Consider the following 16,789-nt stretch of genomic DNA (forward strand, 5'->3'; position numbering starts at 1 on the left):
GCTGCGCTTATTGTGTGTATTGGTGTGCGCCCGATTTTTTTCTGGCTCTTTTTGCCAATTTGGAAAACTAATTGCTTTGATTCTGACCGCGCGAGCAGCGGAATATAATGCAGTGTAAAGCTTCATCTTTCATGCCCATAAATCCCTCTACAGATCCAGCGGTGTACAACACCGGCTCATTAAAATGCATTAGGGCAGGTTTGCCGGCATTTTCCTCTTTGTCCTCCATCCTTTTTCTGCTTCTAGTCGGTGATCTTGCACCCCTGGCAGTTGCCACACTTAGCCCATGTTGTTCCACTCCACACTGGCCACTTTATTCACTTGCAAATACCCCGAAATGAAATGGGTTGCACGCCCCTCCACAGCATACTATCTACCACCTACCTCATGCCTCTCTCGTCTCATTCCTTCATCCTTTGCTTGCTTGATTTTGCACCCCCCCCGCTGTAATTTCACCCCTGTCCTGCTCTCAGAGCCCCCACCGCTCCCGTCCTCTTTCTCCACCTCTTCTCTACCCACTGACCAAGGTTGTAGATTGCTGGATTACGCTGGAGCCGGGGGGAGGTCGTCCCACTGATTGTAAAGAGAGGGACAATTGGTCCTTTAGTCTGATTGGGTTCCCAGATAAGCAACACCCGGGATGAGAGTGTGCAGACAGGCATGAGAGGCAGAAAGCAGTGGAGACGGAGTACACAGGCAGCACCAGAAGATCTATATTTATTTATATATACGGATGGAGAGAAGGGAAACTTTACAAAGAGGCCAGTGAGAGACGGAGTGTGGACTCGGGGTGACTTTAGGGAAGCTGATTCACTGCAGGCAAAAGCTCTCACAACTTTTACAAGGCAAATTTAGCAAGCGCGCAGGGAAAAGAAGAACAAAGAGATAAAAGGAGGAGAAAAACGAGCAGAAGGAAGAATAAAGTTAAAAAGGTAAGGCATAGATTTTAGTGTGTGTGTGTGTATGTGTGTGTGACTTTCACCGGTCACGTTTTGAACTGTGCCAGTAACACTTTCAAGCTGTAAACAGGGTACAGTTAGGGATGGTGTAGGTGCCACTGGGGATTCCTCAGCGATAACTGCACCCTCCGATCAATAGTTGGAATTTCTTTTGGTATGCATTAATTAATAGGGAGTGCTTAGAGAAACACGCATGTGGCTGTCAAAAGTAGGTCGTGGTGAGTATTTTTTTAGCAGAGGAGGGGGCACAACAAACTTTCCGTAGCTCCAATTCTCAGCACGTCTGTGCTGTCGCTGCTTCAAACAAGTCATGCCGAAGGAGAGGAATGCCTATCTGCTTTTAAAGGACCACTGTTTGGCATTCAGACCTCATTCGACAGCCTGAGTCGAGGTTCTAGTTTCTCAAGATGCGGGCTTTTTTTCCCTCCCCACTATCAAACCCATTAAGCTATCGCCTCTCTTGTAAGGCCCACAAATAAGATACTAGATTGGCAGGTGCGTCCTCGCAGGAGCTGACCGGCTTTTCTTGCCATTATCAGAAGCAGGATTCTCTGAAAGATGAGCATCGAGCGCTGGAATCCAAATTCACAACACCGTTCAGGTTTCTCAAATTACATTTCCAGCACAGGAAATGGGCCTAACGAGGAGCGGGGGCTTCTCCAGCTGCTAATTTGAAAGGATCCGTCCCCAAGACGCCGCGGTTTAATTTGTGACACTGATTGCAAACTTTTCCAGATGACGCTTATGAACTGTGACATCATTTCCATGCACCAGTGCCCGGGATGAATGCCAGTTTGTGTGATTTAATTTCTCAATAAATGACAAGGCTCCTTTTATGGCCTCTACTGAGCGATGAATGAACTGAATGTGCATCGAAGGAGGAGATAGAGGCTAAAACTACAGTAGAGATGGAATGAAAGAGCCTTACGGAAAGTTAAAAATAAGCTGGAGCGGTACAGTAGCACAGATGTTCAAAAAGAGGGAAGAATGATGAAAGGGTGAATGGATTAGTTTTGTTACCAAGCTTCTGAAGCTCAGCCAGAACACAAAGAGAAGCAGAGTGTGGAGGGAGGGAGGAGTAATTAAAAACACCTTACAGTAAATGAGCTGCAGGGAGGGAGACGCTCGTTGCGGCGCAGCGGTGGCGGCGTGCACAGCTGCACGGGCCGAGCATCCCACAATTAAAGAAGCGGGTTCAAAGCCGGGCCCACGCCAGCATCTGTGTCCTGAGGGGGTCCAAGGTTGGAGGAAGGAAGGCGAATACAGGGTAGCAGCCTGATGGGCACACACACACACAGGCATGCTGTGAACTTATATTCATACCAGCACACAAACAACTGTGTGATCTTGAGAGAGTTCGGCCAGATTGCACACACCCCCCCTCTCTTAGCTCGATGCTGCCTTTGAAGGCTCACCCTGTGAGCCAGCTCAGGAAACTGGGTCTTTGCTCCAGGCAGTGACGGTATAGAAACCACAAGAAGTGGTCAGCTTTATCCACACACATACAAACCACACCAGAGGCCACGCTGAAGTAAAGGCCTGTTTATTAAAAGTTAGCGCACGCAGCAGCCGAGTCTCCGTTTAATTACACGTAAATCAGTAAATAAACATTCAGAAATATACAAAAAACGACACTTCTATAGGGAATACAGCCCGTCACGCTCGGCCCTGGAAGTGAAATTAGATTCAGAAAGCCCTTCTGCATTTTGTAACAGCAGCCGCTCGGCTTATTGTGTTCGGCTTAGTGAAAGACACTTTCTCATGCCGGTTCTGCATCTCAAAAAAGTGCATCAAGGCAGCAACCTCGCCTGGGTCGGCGATATTCAGACCTTCCACATGACCATCGCTCTTCACCATGCAAAATCAATTGTGGTTAACAAATTGGCCGTGACGTTTTGCCCTGCCGGGGTGGGTGGATCCCTTTTTCATGGGTCCACCCAGTTTTTAAGAACCTTTTTCCACAGTCTGGGAGGCCTCTTTTTAAAGCTGAGGTGAGTGGAGCAAAGACATGGCCACTGTGAAATTAACACTTAATAATGCTCCACATAACACTTGAACAGGGTGAACCCATACTAATGTGCCACACACTGAGCTGGCCCCTGGTAACCTCACAAAGTAAAGGGTTTGAAGAATTGAAACGTTTCTGGAAAGTATTTAATAGCATTTAAAATCAAATTAGCCACATCTTTTTTATTATCGACGAATAACTGGCCTATAAAATAAATAAATATATGAAAAATGAAAAAGATGACTTTCGAAATGTTTTTAATATTGCTTGTTTTTTACATAATGTAAAGTTTAGATCCCAAAAACAAGTTAACTTTTTGGAACTTTCCCTCAAAAATAATGAGGTTCCAAACTTGGAATGTCATGCTGTCCGAGCTTTGTTACAGGCATAACCAACTATGTGCTAACTTAGTGACTAAATAGTAGCTTTGTTGTACTTAGTTGTGTAGTATGTTCTATTTTGACAGGGTTGAGTCAAAGTGAACACAGTGTGTTGTGTACTTGCCAGAAGAAACTTTTGCAAACATTTGACTGTGACCGTCACGCTCGGTACTACCTTTTATAAGCTTTTGCAGCTTGTTGTGTCTCTCTGAACACTATATTATTCTATATATCAATATAGATGAACATTTAATACAAAACAACACGAAACAACACATGTAATGTGCAGTCTGTAATTCCTGAAACTACTTGTAGGTAATGAAGCATGCAATTTGGTATGGTTGCTATGGGCTCAGCATCTGCAAGCCTCTAGCGCAAATTTTGTCATGCACAGTATCCGTGTCAGAAAAGCTATGCAGATGCTTGATTTTTGTTCTGTAAACTTTTCACTGCTGCGATTTCCAGAGGGTGGGCCACGGCCCCCTGGAGTACTGTGAAGGTACTGCAGATGGGCAAAGAGTGGCCATTTACAATAAATATGTATTGTTTAAAGTCTGTTCACTGAAAAAAAGAAGCTTTTAGTCTATATGCAGAAGTGCAGAGGTAGTTTTTAGACAACGTTTTTTCCACCTAGATCGTTTAACTGATTGTTAACTGGTAAAAAAAGAAAGAAAGAAAAAGGACACTGAGTTACCTCCAACAGCAGTGTACCATTCAGTTTATATGCTCTTAAAAGAGTAGCATGAAGTAAAAATGTAACTTATTTAATCCTATTCATTCATTTTGAGAAACCTCTGTGCACAGGAAAATAAAAACGAATGTCAAGAGGATGCCAAAGCAACAGGTGTATAGAAATGTTGAACAATCAGAAACCTGCAAATAATAACCCTATGAAGTCTGACATCATGAAAGGAGTTAAAGACGCACGCGTTTGAGGCAGCGAGACAACCTTCAGTTTCAGCTTCGTTACTGAAACTTTACAGAGTTCTCAGTGACCTAAAAGGCGGCTTACATGCGGACGAAAAGACAAAACATGGAAAAGACTATATGGTTTAGCAAAATACCAAATACATATGGACACGGCCTGTAAGGTAAAACTCTGAGGAATCAAATAAATTCTTCTATTAAAGATTTCTTGTGGAATCCTAAAAGACTTTTGACTAGAAAGAACTTAACTTGGGAAATAAAGCTATGTCCTCTTCACCTGCTTCTGTTAATTTTCTCTGGGGTCTTCCTCTTTTCCTGCTCCATGGCAGCTCCATCTTTAACTTCCTTTGTGTAATAAATCCACTATCCCTTCTCTGGACATAACCAAACCATCTCAGCCTTGCCTCTCTAACTCTGCCTTCAAACAGCTCAACCTAAGCTGTCCCTCTGAAAAGTGTGTTGATTCAAACCGGATTGAAACAGCATTGATGGAAGCTAGCAGTTCAATGGTCAGGCCTCAGAAGCATTCCTTCACAGTAAGTCTGTGATTAGACTAGTTTTCAATTACAGCTAGTGCAGTTCCTCCATATCTCTTCTTACCTCTCAGATTTATCTGGTACAAATTTACATGCACTGTATTTCAGGTGTTTTCTGCCTGCTGACACTGAAACCTTTGCACAAGTACCCAAAATGACCCTAAAAGTGTCTCCAAAAGCCTCTCGTAACTAACTTTCGGGACTTCTTAACTTTATGATGGCTCAGTCGGGTTTAACACCCACTCCTATGAGCACAAGTTCCACCAGTTATTTCACCTGGATGGAGGTGCTTTCTGAGTGTATTCAAGCAGCAGTGACTCAGTATGAACAGGTGGAGGTACAGATTCTGTCCGTCAGTCATACCGCAGCAGTTTGTTTTCCTCCATTGGAAGAAATCACTCACCTCACTCCCTCACGCAGGAACAGTTTGATATAGTCTGTTGTTGTCAGATCGCAGCTAATGGAGCAGCAGGTGGACTCTGAGTACGATGATACGACAATATGGTCTATCATTTTCTCACACCAGCTGCTCCCTCTGACAATCACTGTCACTCATTTTCTTCCTCCAACCCTTCCTTCCAATGCTTTCTTTCATTTTAAGACAAACACTGGACAAATTGGATGTTTCTGTAGCTTCTTTTCTATTTTGATTTGTTATTTTTCTTTTGAATACAAAGGCAGATTTTTCCACTTGGAGGAATGCTTCAGCCCGGTGGGAAAATACCTCTTTGCCTTAAGTCTTGCAAAGCTTTTTCATATGATTGCTCTGCCGCCCTCCGCCTAGCTCCTCATCCCCTCAACCCTTCATCTTCCCATCCCCTTCTATCCGCTGTTCACACCAGCTGCCGTTTTGCTTAAACAGGTGAAATGCCATAAGATTAACAGAACAGAGATGTGAAGAATGTTTTGCCAGCACAATTGCGTAGCATGTCACCTCATTAGGCACGACAAAATGGAGCAAAATGCCCGGGTGCAAGCTGCGACCTTTGAGGGGAGGAGCCGAAAGGGGAGGAAGGTCTGGGAGCTAATTTGACTTCATAATGGCAACCAGTCGGCTTGAATAGGCAGAAAAGAGAGGAGCAGCGAGGTCAAGTGTCAGTCGTCCTGCCAAGCGGCCCTCGCGGGGATTGTCTTAACACACACACACACACACACACACACAGCTCAGCCTCCCGCTGACAATGCAGCCACGCCTCCCACCCTTCCCTGCCTTTTGTGCCTCTTCAACAATGATTAACTGAGTTTGGCGATTCAGGGACTCCACGGCAGCACAATGCACTCTCTCTTACAAAACATAATGGAGTCAACCAATGAGTCAAACAGTCTCTCTTTCTTCCGTTGCTGCAAACTTTCTGCTAACAGCCTCCTCTCTTCTTGCTTTTCTTTTCCTTTTATCCCCTCCCCTCCTCGCTCCCTTTTTCTACTTTCAGACCTTAAATCTGCCTATTTTCCCCTGAGCTCATTAATGCAGGAAGATGCGGGCAGATGCAGCCGTCCTCCTAATACATAAAACCAGGATGCAGATGGGAAGAGGCAGCGTAGGTGCCATGCGCTGCATGTGAAAAGGTATTGATTAACTCAGATCAATACCTTAAAAAGCATCTCCTGCAAAAATTCACAGACGTGACCTCGCTGATCTTAAGGATTCCTGTGATGCTCGTATCAAAAAGAGCAACATGGAGGAAGATGGTATTTAGAGGCATGAAATCCTGCAACCAGGCAGCACCATAGGGGCATTCAAAACCTGCGATATGGAAGGAAGAAGAAAAAAAAAAACGTACACAGCACACTTGTAATGAACGGTGTGCAGCGCTGAAGGGAGCTTGTTGAACACGGTGTGAGTAGAGCTGAGCAGGGGTGTTAACAGAAACACTACAATCTCAGAACATCACACCCCCGGGTCTTTTACAGGAGGTGTGAAGGAGCTCACCTCTCCTCATGACAGGAAGAGGAGGAAGGAAGAGAAAGAGTGTGCTTACACTTGCTGATGTTTTGTGTCCCGAGCTGGAGGGAAAGAAGCTGGAGCTGGTGCTTCATTATTTCTGTTATCTCCTCCAGGCTCCAAAACCTTACATTGCTTTAACATTTTTAGGGGAAGTTTGGGCAATGTAATATGAAATGTGCAGGCTTTTGTATGACTATATAATATGAGATAAAAGATGAAATGCCTGCATATAAAAGATGGAATTAGCCACCATTAGCAACAAATTAGCTTTTTAGGTGACTCCATCTTGGGTTTTTGTAGCCAAAAATAACCTTGTTTGTAAGAGAGGGTGGAGTGCTACAGCTACTGTATCACACAAACACAGATACCTGCTAATTGCTGCTAAGAAACAAAAATAAAGAAGTACGATTGATGGACAGATAAATGGATTAACCGTGCAGTTCCTGAGTCCTTTTCCTTAGTTGGATGCTGTGTAGCTAAGAGTGCTAATCAGTATTAATTGAAGCACGGATTAAGTTAACGATAGAAAGCAGTAGTCTTTGTTCAATAATTACAATAACAATGAAGTGGAAAATGAAGCCAGCGACAGAAACTGCAGTTCTAGTGTTTGCCCAACTGGAAAGTAAACTAAACTTCTGAATAGCATGAGTAGGGTGAAACTTTTTCTCACTCATCCACCTGCATGAGTGTAGCTGCTGTTACTGACAGGAATCCTGGCATCTGCTTGGGCCCATCCACTAATATTGTACTGGCTCATCGTGGCTCAAGAGTTGGGAGTTCGCCTTGTAATCGGAAGGTTGCTGGTTCGAGCCCCGGCTCGGACAGTCTCGATCGTTGTGTCCTTGGGCAAGACACTTCACCCGTTGCCTACTGGTGGTGGTCAGAGGGCTCGGTGGCGCCAGTGTCCGGCAGCCTCGCCTCTGTCAGTGCGCCCCAGGGTGGCTGTGGCTACAATGTAGCTTGCCATCACCAGTGTGTGAATGTGTGCGTGAATGGGTGGATGACTGGATATGTAAAGCGCTTTGGGGTCCTTAGGGACTAGAAAAGCGCTATATAAATACAGGCCATTTACCATTTACTGGACCTCTCCACGGTGTGTTTGTGCTGTTGGTGCCTTTTCGACCATTTTATGTGACTAATATTGCGGCTTGCTGTGTCGTGCAGACCATCCAAGAGGTCTGTGCATTAACTGAAATGAAACGTTTATGGAGGTTGCTTTGTGGAGGAAGCTGATAAATTAGGCTGACTAATTTTTGCTGCCAGCCTCAAGTGGCCATAAGAGGAACTACAGTTTTAGTGACTTCATCTTGTTGTCATGACTATTAAAGCTGGTTGGCTGTTGGCCTAGCTTGGTACTGGTTGCCTTACTATTAAAATTTAAAAATGCACCTGCCAGTGCTTCTGATGCTCCCTACTTTATATAATACATTCAAGTAGAAATGACAAACAGTGGTTTGGAAGTTACATTAGTCTGTTCAGTTCCTGAATTTTGTACACCTACGGACAGATTTGATGTACTTAAATGACCCATAAAAACCACAAAAGGTCATCTTCATTCTAAGGCAATCCTCACTAGAGATGTTATAGTTACACATACCTGTGACATCAACAGTCTTTTTGTTTTCATTTTATAACTTTTAAAAAGAAAAAATACAGCACAACGTTTATTTGGTTTACCTAAAAGCAACAAAAAAAAATCTGAAGAACATGTACCCATTCTCCTCATTTCTTTTCAACTCCACATTGCCAGTACAAGAGGAACCCTCTCATTCAGCCGTTATAAGGCTCACACAGATACACAGCTCATCATAAATCTACAAAAGCTCAGTAGTAGAGAAATAATCTGGAGTCAGTGGAAATGTCCTTGTTGTATCCCGTGGCACTGTTGGAGACCTGTGGATGACACATATTAACAGAAATGAATGTGTCCAGAATCTGAGACTCATCTGTGCTCTTCCTTTTTTCTCTTCCAGCAGCCACAAAGACGAGACCCAGGAAATAGCTCCACTTGTCAAGAAAAAGGGAAAAGTCTTTTCAAATACTACTCCGTGTTTCACGATGGGAGACCGAGTGCATCTTCCAGCAGTTGCGTGGACCTTGCTCCCCGTGGCTCTTGGCATTTTGACCCTTCTGCCTCATAGCCTTCTGGGTACGCCGGCAGAGGAGGAACATGTAGGGAGCTCAGCACTGCTGCAACGGGCAAAGCGAAGCTGGGTGTGGAATCAGTTCTTTGTCCTGGAGGAGTATACTGGACTGGAACCACTTTATATTGGAAAGGTCAGTCTTCACTATAAGTTGCACTTTACATGTGGAGGTATAAGATGCAAAGAGTGTGGGTTTCTAGCCTTGCAGAGAGCATGGTTTCTAAGTAACCTTTGAACTGATAGGTGCTGCAAAGTGAATTTAACTCCAACTCCTTCAAACAGAGCAAACTAAAAGATCTATAGGGGAGCTCTACTGCTGGAGGTCATCAGCAGCTTGGCTAGAGCTGAGCACATGAATACAAAAAGAGAAGATCATGGGTGGGCAAAGGCAAGCTTCAATAAACACAAGAAGAAGAAAAAAGAAAAAGAAATTCCAAATTTAATCCCTGGATGCACTGAGTTCTTCTGAGAGACAGCCTCTCTTCTGTCCACTTTGAACCAGAGCCAGACAGCAGTGATTGAGTTAATTGACTCGAACCGAAGCTTCAGTCGGTCTCCGTTTCTCAGAAGTGGACGGCACATCTGCAGCACCGCTGACATGCTCTCACAAGAGCAGAGGAGAGGTGCTCACAATGGAGCACTTTGATTGCTCGCTTGCTAAAGTGAATTGAACATTTGATCAATAGTTGTAATTCTAGTCATCATCGGCAGAGAGAAGCATCATTTCTGCAAGCTCAAACTTAAAAAAGAAATGCCATTATATCACTAAAAAAGATTTCTCTGGAAAGAGAGAAAGCAAAAAAATAATTTAGTGTCAAGTGCCTGCACAAATCTGAGTCGATTTAGGAGCCATTTCACTGAGTATTACTCTCACAGTATAGAAATTGTCTGCAGGAGCACATGTTTTCTTTTAGTTTCAACAAATACAGAAGTAATAATGTATCTAAATTTAAACAAAATGCTCAAGCCTGCTATTTTTTCTTACTGTGAAGCCAATTTTATCCAATTTACGAGCAACAAACAAGTATTATCAGTGCAGCTAACACCACAGACACTATGAAAGATGGATGTGAAGCCAGTGCTTATTGAAGTCTTTCTTTTTTCTGAACTCAACCACCAGGTTTGGGTCATTCTGAGTAAAATATTAACTCAATTGTGGAAGTTTTGGTCTTTCTGAGAATGCTGATTGGCTAATGACTTGTGATTGATGAATCACTCACTTATCACAGCTGGTTTCAAAACACCAAGAAAATGCTTTTTGCTATTCCTGAATAGCTAAAAGTATAAAGCCCCGATTTCAGAACTACCACTCCCTCAATATCCCTCATCAGCTTTTAAAGCACTGCAGTATTAACTGCTCATCCTCAGAAATCACCCTTTGGGAGTGATGCAAACCTGCTTTAATTAGTCTTCTGGAATAATTTCACTACCACCGCTTGGGAATACTGAGGAAAATGTCAGATTCCTAAAAGCCATGTGCTTATGCAGACAGAGAGATCTGCAGGAAAAATATTACTTCCACTTAAATATGGCGTGAAAAATTTCCATACCGTGTTTCTCCTCATCTCTAATTTTTTCACACTGAATGGATAAAGTGATTCAAGTCCGGGGCAAAGCAGAAGATGTATTGCAGCCTCCGTCCTTAGTTTGCTTCTCCTCAGTTCTCCCTACCTCTGCTGAGGAACTTTGTATTCAGAGCCGCTGGGTTGTTGGAGGTTTGGGGGTTTGGGCCAAAGCTGAGAAGGAGCAGGTAATTGATAGCCCGAGTGTCAAACTTGCTACTTTCAAAGGCTTTGAAGGAAAGGAGGCACTGGAGCCGGAGAAGGTGGATAAGCAGAGGAAAGCTGAGCCTGTGATATATCACTACCAGACACAGGGCTAAAGTCCACAATGAGGTGCTGATTAGGAAATCTATTCTGGGCTGAGCTGGGCTTTGCAGGAGAGCGTGCAGGTGGGCATGTTGTCGGCAGTGATAGGAAAAGCTGTATTGTCTGCTTCTCGGCAATGAAAGATATTGTAAAAACTACTAGTGCATTATCACTGGCATAACAAGTAGCAAAACTTTTAGCCGTTCAACCACCTCGGCTCAGCCCCAGATGAGAAAAACAGCCAAAGGAAGTGTGTCTTGAAAGGAGTGTTTGCAGATTTAGTGCTGTGTTGTGGCCTGGCTGCACACCTGTTGATTATATATGAGACAGACTGGGGGGCATTTAATTTCACTCCGCTAGTGTGATGGCAGCAAGCACTCATCATACGCAGAGGCCCTTTAAGTACAAAGTAAAGTCTGATTGCAGATCAACAGGATGACATTTGCTCTTAGAGGCTACAAAAGGCTTCTGATTGCACTGCAGGGTCTCGGGCAACAGGCTGTAAGCTGTGATTACATGTCTACTTCCAGCAACAATATTAAGAACAACACATAAGCACACACCATCCCTGGAGGTCAAGAATTTTACAATTTTGGGGGACTCAAATCAGTTTGACAGTAATGCATTAATTTATCATAAGGACATTTCATGTTTTTCCAGATTATTTAGACTACAACGTAAAAACCATTAACAATGAGCCCTGGTGAGGTCAAAATTAGTTAATTGCTAATCACATTACATCAAATTACATCAGGAAAAGCTTAGATCCATGTGCCAAAATCATCACATACCCACTGATCTGAAGTGGGCCAGACTGGGAACTCTATTGGTACATATCCTACATATCGCAGAAAACATTCAGTGAAAAGAAGTTTAACTACAAATTGTAGTGCAGCGCAAACCCACCAGCATAGCTCGACATGCTTGTCAACACAACAAATTACAGGACAATGTTAATTTGCAAAAAAGTGCTGAATTTATATATCTATTTGTTTATTTGTTTTCTTTTTTGTTTTTCTTTTACTGTGACAAAAACTGGAAATTTTCTGTTATTTAATGTAATACGAACAATAATAAGCAATTTAACTACAACCAAAGTACTTTGATGCAGTACAACGAGCAACGTGAGGTCTTTGCCAGTGAGACATTCTGGCCCCACCCGGGTCTTAGGTTTGACACCCCTGGCTGAAGCCGTGGAGTAACCTCTGGGGCTGAAAAAAGATGAAAAAAAACTGATAAAGCGACATCACTTGAATTATGTTCTTCTGATTTTATTTTACCTACTTTTGATTCAGAGCGTATCTTATATTCCATTACTGACGAGAGAAGAGGGAGTAAAACGGAGCAGGTGGTCAAATGAAAGCTGTTAATGAAGAATCATCTTCAGCAAGCAAATCATCAGAAGATCAAAATGAATCCCTGACAAAGGCAAAGATACTTTAATTCATCTTGTTCTCTTGAATCAAAGGTTTGAGTGCGCTGCAGCAGATTTTAGATAACAAATTACTTACCCAAATTTGACAATATCCATGAAGCATCACCTTAACCATTGTCAACAATGCCAGCATATGCATTGATTTTTTTTTAACCTACTCAACCTACTTGCTATTCAAACCGTCTCTTTGTTAGGGCCAGTCAATAAGACTAAAGCTGTTTACAGGGGGAGGGGCTTAAATGGCTTGTTTCAGACAGAGAATCCAAAGCCCCTGACAGAGCCCTTCTAATAAAAGCCCCAAATAAAAATATGGAGCTGGAAAGGAGCACAACAAGTCCACTTTAAGAAAGTTACCCTGTAGCTGTGTTGTGCACACTGAATCTTGGCTACTCTTACACTCCTAACAGTCAGGTTGCAAAAATGTGAAATAGCAAATTTTCATCACATACTTTACTGTTCTTTGATAACTTGACTAATTCCCTTAATAGGGAGCCACGTTGTTCCAGGCATGTACTACAGCCTCTTTTCTTGTGTATCCTCATTTCTGGGTGTGTGGTTTTTTTCTGCAGCAACTATAACACATGTTTAGTTGGACTGAGATCATGAGGTTGACTTGGACGTTGCTTCATTTGTCCCAGTAAAGCTGTTTGTTTGTCATTTCTGTATGCTTAGGATCGCTGTGCTGTTGCATTTTTCTAAAATTGGAAGATACGACCTAATTATCATTCCCAAAACATGTCAATGCCCTAATACTTTTGGACTGCACCATTTGTCTGTTGTACTGTCAACTTATGACTGGTCTTTCATGCTGGTCATGAGAATTTCACTTTTAACTAACAACTCTGAACCGCACAGCTCCACTCAGACATGGACAAAGGTGATGGCTCCATTAAGTACATCCTCACGGGGGAAGGGGCGGGCACCACGTTCACCATCGATGACAGCACGGGGGACATCCACGCAATCCAGAGGCTGGACCGAGAGGTGAAGGCTCAGTACATACTCCGTGCACAGGCCCGCAACCGCCTCACGGACAGGCCCCTAGAGCCCGAGTCCGAGTTCATCGTCAAGATCCAGGACATCAACGACAACGAGCCGAGATTTCTAGATGGCCCATACCAGGCGACTGTGCCTGAGATGTCCAAAATAGGTAAGCAGAAGGAAAAGGAAAGGCGGGCGCATGGTAGGAGACAGAAACAAAAATGTTCTCTGTGCATGTTTGTCCATGTTTGCAGCCATGGCGAACAATAACAAAGTGCATAAAAGCCCTTCAGAGTTGACGCTGTTGCTTGTTCTTACAGCCTCGTTTCCATCTGCTTCATTCACAATTCATAAAGATACTTTTAAAGTAAATAAGCACAGTTAGTTTGTGTCTACAGATGGAGAAATCTCCACCTAAGAGAATGCTTCCTATTTATAACTGCATCATCTCCCGCTAACCTCTGCTTCCAGGAACATCTGTGATCCAGCTGACCGCTACAGATGCTGACGACCCCACATATGGCAACAGCGCACGTGTGGTCTACAGCATACTGGAGGGCCAGCCTTATTTCTCTGTAGATGCCAAGACTGGTACGAAGCTGCAAAACCACTCATTGCATGCAGAAGCTGGAAATTTCAAGCTTCACCAGCTACTAACTATTTTATGAGCTCCATATGAATTTGTAATTACTCGGAATGATGTCAGATGACCCGATAAAGTCCACAAACTTCCTTAAGATTTATTAACAGGCACCTACCACCTCTTTTTTAACACTATATCACACTGATTTTGTCTGATTTTAGCAGTCCACACCCCTGTGTATACCAAACCGACTTTGAATGTAGGAAGCTCAGCATGGTTCCTGTTGTTGCTATGAGACTACCGAACACTTGTCTGAAACGCGACGCAACTTGCCACGTCTCTAAATCCTGGCACCCGACAAAAAAAGAGCTCAAAGTGTGACTTTTCTGTTGAAAATGAGGACAGAATAAGACAGACGGCGCCTCATAGCATGGAGAGCAAACGCTTGGAGAAATATAAAATTAAATACTATGTATTTTGCAGTATACTTTTAACCATCTTGCTGGTTTCTTCTCACCTGCTTTCTCTTTTTTATCTCTTTCCAAGCAGCAGTTGAGTCCCAGTTACCGGCTTATATTTTGAGTATTTTCTTCTGAGATGATGAATCCATCAATGGTGACAGAAACATACAATTATTTATTTTTTAAGTCATTTTATTAGTAAAGGACTATTTGAAGTTTTTGAGAAACCTGCTTTAACCCGCATCCTGTTAGCCTAGCTTAGCATAAAGACTGGATCAAGAAACAAACAGCATACTTGGCTTTGTATTATGTATTTCTTGCAAATGCTTTTGATCACACAGCTTGACCTTCTTCATTTCAATCAGTACCAGAAGTAATTAAAAATAATTATTAGTATACAGTAGATAATAAAAGAAAGTGTTGCACCCTGTACTTAAAGCTAAATGATATAGGCTACTACATTTGACAAAAGTCAGGGCCCCAAACTTATGTGTGGCGTACTCCCTTTGGTTGTAGCGAAGATTAAAAAAAAAAGAAGCAGTTTTTGGTTTACGGGCAAAAACTGAGTCACTCCCCCGAGACTCTCACATTAAAATGTCTGGCTTTATAGCAGAAATAAATACGTTTACAGCTTGCTACAACCTGTCTGTATATTTAGGATAATTGTGCTGTTGTCTTGATTTAAAACTGCAACCTAAGCACCTGGGTTTTTTCAGGCTTTAAGTTTTCTATTATTGCTGTGGCGACCTTGACTTGCAGCTGGAAGCCACAGCTTCACTTTCTCTAATTTGAGTCACTGAACTAGATTTTGTGTCTTTTTTTAGTGATGTTAGTGCCTTTTACCAACTAATATTCCATTATGTTGCATCCAGTTAACTAATTAAATGTTGTCAAGTATGCAACTACACCATTTTAACACTCCTAGTGTCACACATACATTCATACAGTGTTTTTATCTAGACATAACATTACACACATGAAGCACTGGGGTAACTAGCTGGTTCAGCATCTTACTCAATGGTGCTTCAGACCATTGATGGGAGGAGCCAAGTATCCAACCATCCAACCAGCCACAGCTGCCCCCAAAAGACAGGAAGAATAATGCACGAATACTAACTGCAGATAAGAAACAGAGTACAGCAACATGGAGACTAACCAGGGACCTCAGGATGACAACAGACGATCCCAAAAAGGGAGACAGGAATATTTACACACTGAGGGTGTTTAAAAAAGTGGAGACATTTTTGGTAGTGCACTTCCACCTTTGTGTATTTATCATTTTCCTGTTTCAACATGACAGTGCTTCAGTGCGTGAAGCCAGCGTACAGCATGGTGTGGAAAAAAACTGGACTTGTTCAGACAAAGCTCTGACTTTGACCATCTAACAGCTTTGGGATGAACTAAATTATCAACCCACAAGCGTGAGAGACCTCTCCAATACTCTTGGGTCTGAATTAGATCAAACTACTGCAGCCAGGTATCTTTTCAAAGAAGAAGAATAAAGATTATTGGTTGGCCAGCGTGTTTTACAAAATAACAGCATATAAAAATAAGGTAAACATAACTTGTAAAAGAGGAAGATTTCTTTAAACCTGTAGCTTTCTAGGATGTGGTTAAAGGATTTACTACCATGTCCAAAAATCCATTAGTACCTCTGGCCAGTGTTTAACACAGCTGTCCCGTTTCTTTGTCAGCACAGAATCTGTTGCCAAACCGCTGAGGGTGCACTGCCCATCAACAGCCAGTCAGACTACTGCTACCGCTGCTGCTGTAGGTCGGCTCTGCAGCCATCAATCAGCCTCACTGCCTCGACTATAGGCACAGCTTTTATTGGTGCTGCCACAATGTACAACTTAAACACAGACAGCCTTGGAGCTGCCCGCAACTTGAACTCCTTTTCTGATTCTGTAGCACAAAACTTTTACCTTGCATGAATTGTGCTGCAGATTTAAAATAAAAGCAATTGAAAAAAGCACGCAAATGTGATTCAGAGAAATTAGGCTGTAAGCCAATAGTGAGGTTGCAGGGTTGAGGTTGGTTACGTGCACTTTAACTGTGCAGCTATGCAAAAAAATACCTTATTTAATCCTCTAGAAGCAACAATTTCTTACTTTTCTTTGCTCTCATTTTCAGTTCGAACTAAAGTAAATGTGATTATTTCCACTTCTTGATTAGGACACTGAGTGATAACTTCATTAGGAACACCTGTGCATCTGTGTAATTATGTGCTCATCTGATCACGCAATCATGTGTTTGCAGAGCAAAACATTAAAGTCTGCAGATAAGTCCGAATGCTTACTTAATCTAAACATAAAACATCAGAATCAGGAGTAATGTGGTTTTTCTCCAACTGCTGATATTGTGAGATTTCCACCACAGCTGCTTCTGGAGTTCAGTTAGGTGAGAGGTCAGCTGGCAGACCGGTTGGAGCTGGCAGACAGTAGCATAGATAACCAATCTTCACGTCCGTGCTGAGAAAGAAAGCATTTGAGTCAGAGGTGGACAGGCTACAACAGCAAAGGACCACATTGAGTCTGACTGAGGCAGCAGAGGTCACAGACT

The 16,789-nt window shown here is 42.8% G+C and overlaps 1 protein-coding gene across 5 annotated transcripts in view; it reads left to right on the forward strand.

The window, feature by feature from the left end:
* The window catches only part of LOC113029391 (cadherin-20), a 94,840-nt gene that overhangs the window by 58,483 nt on the left and 19,568 nt on the right, over positions 1 to 16,789 (forward strand). Inside the window, exons 1-5 of one of the 5 annotated variants that reach the window (XM_026180242.1) lie at positions 596 to 932; positions 6,241 to 6,376; positions 8,729 to 9,032; positions 13,058 to 13,352; positions 13,655 to 13,774. In XM_026180242.1, the coding sequence (XP_026036027.1) occupies positions 8,814 to 9,032; positions 13,058 to 13,352; positions 13,655 to 13,774 (634 nt within the window). In that variant the 5' untranslated portion in view covers positions 596 to 932; positions 6,241 to 6,376; positions 8,729 to 8,813. Of the gene's footprint in view, positions 1 to 595; positions 933 to 6,240; positions 6,377 to 8,728; positions 9,033 to 13,057; positions 13,353 to 13,654; positions 13,775 to 16,789 lie in introns of those variants that run through there. The other 4 variants (XM_026180240.1, XM_026180243.1, XM_026180239.1 and 1 more) reach the window with 4 other exon arrangements.

Source organism: Astatotilapia calliptera, chromosome 9, assembly GCF_900246225.1.
Source record: "Astatotilapia calliptera chromosome 9, fAstCal1.2, whole genome shotgun sequence".
NCBI lineage: Eukaryota > Metazoa > Chordata > Actinopteri > Cichliformes > Cichlidae > Astatotilapia > Astatotilapia calliptera.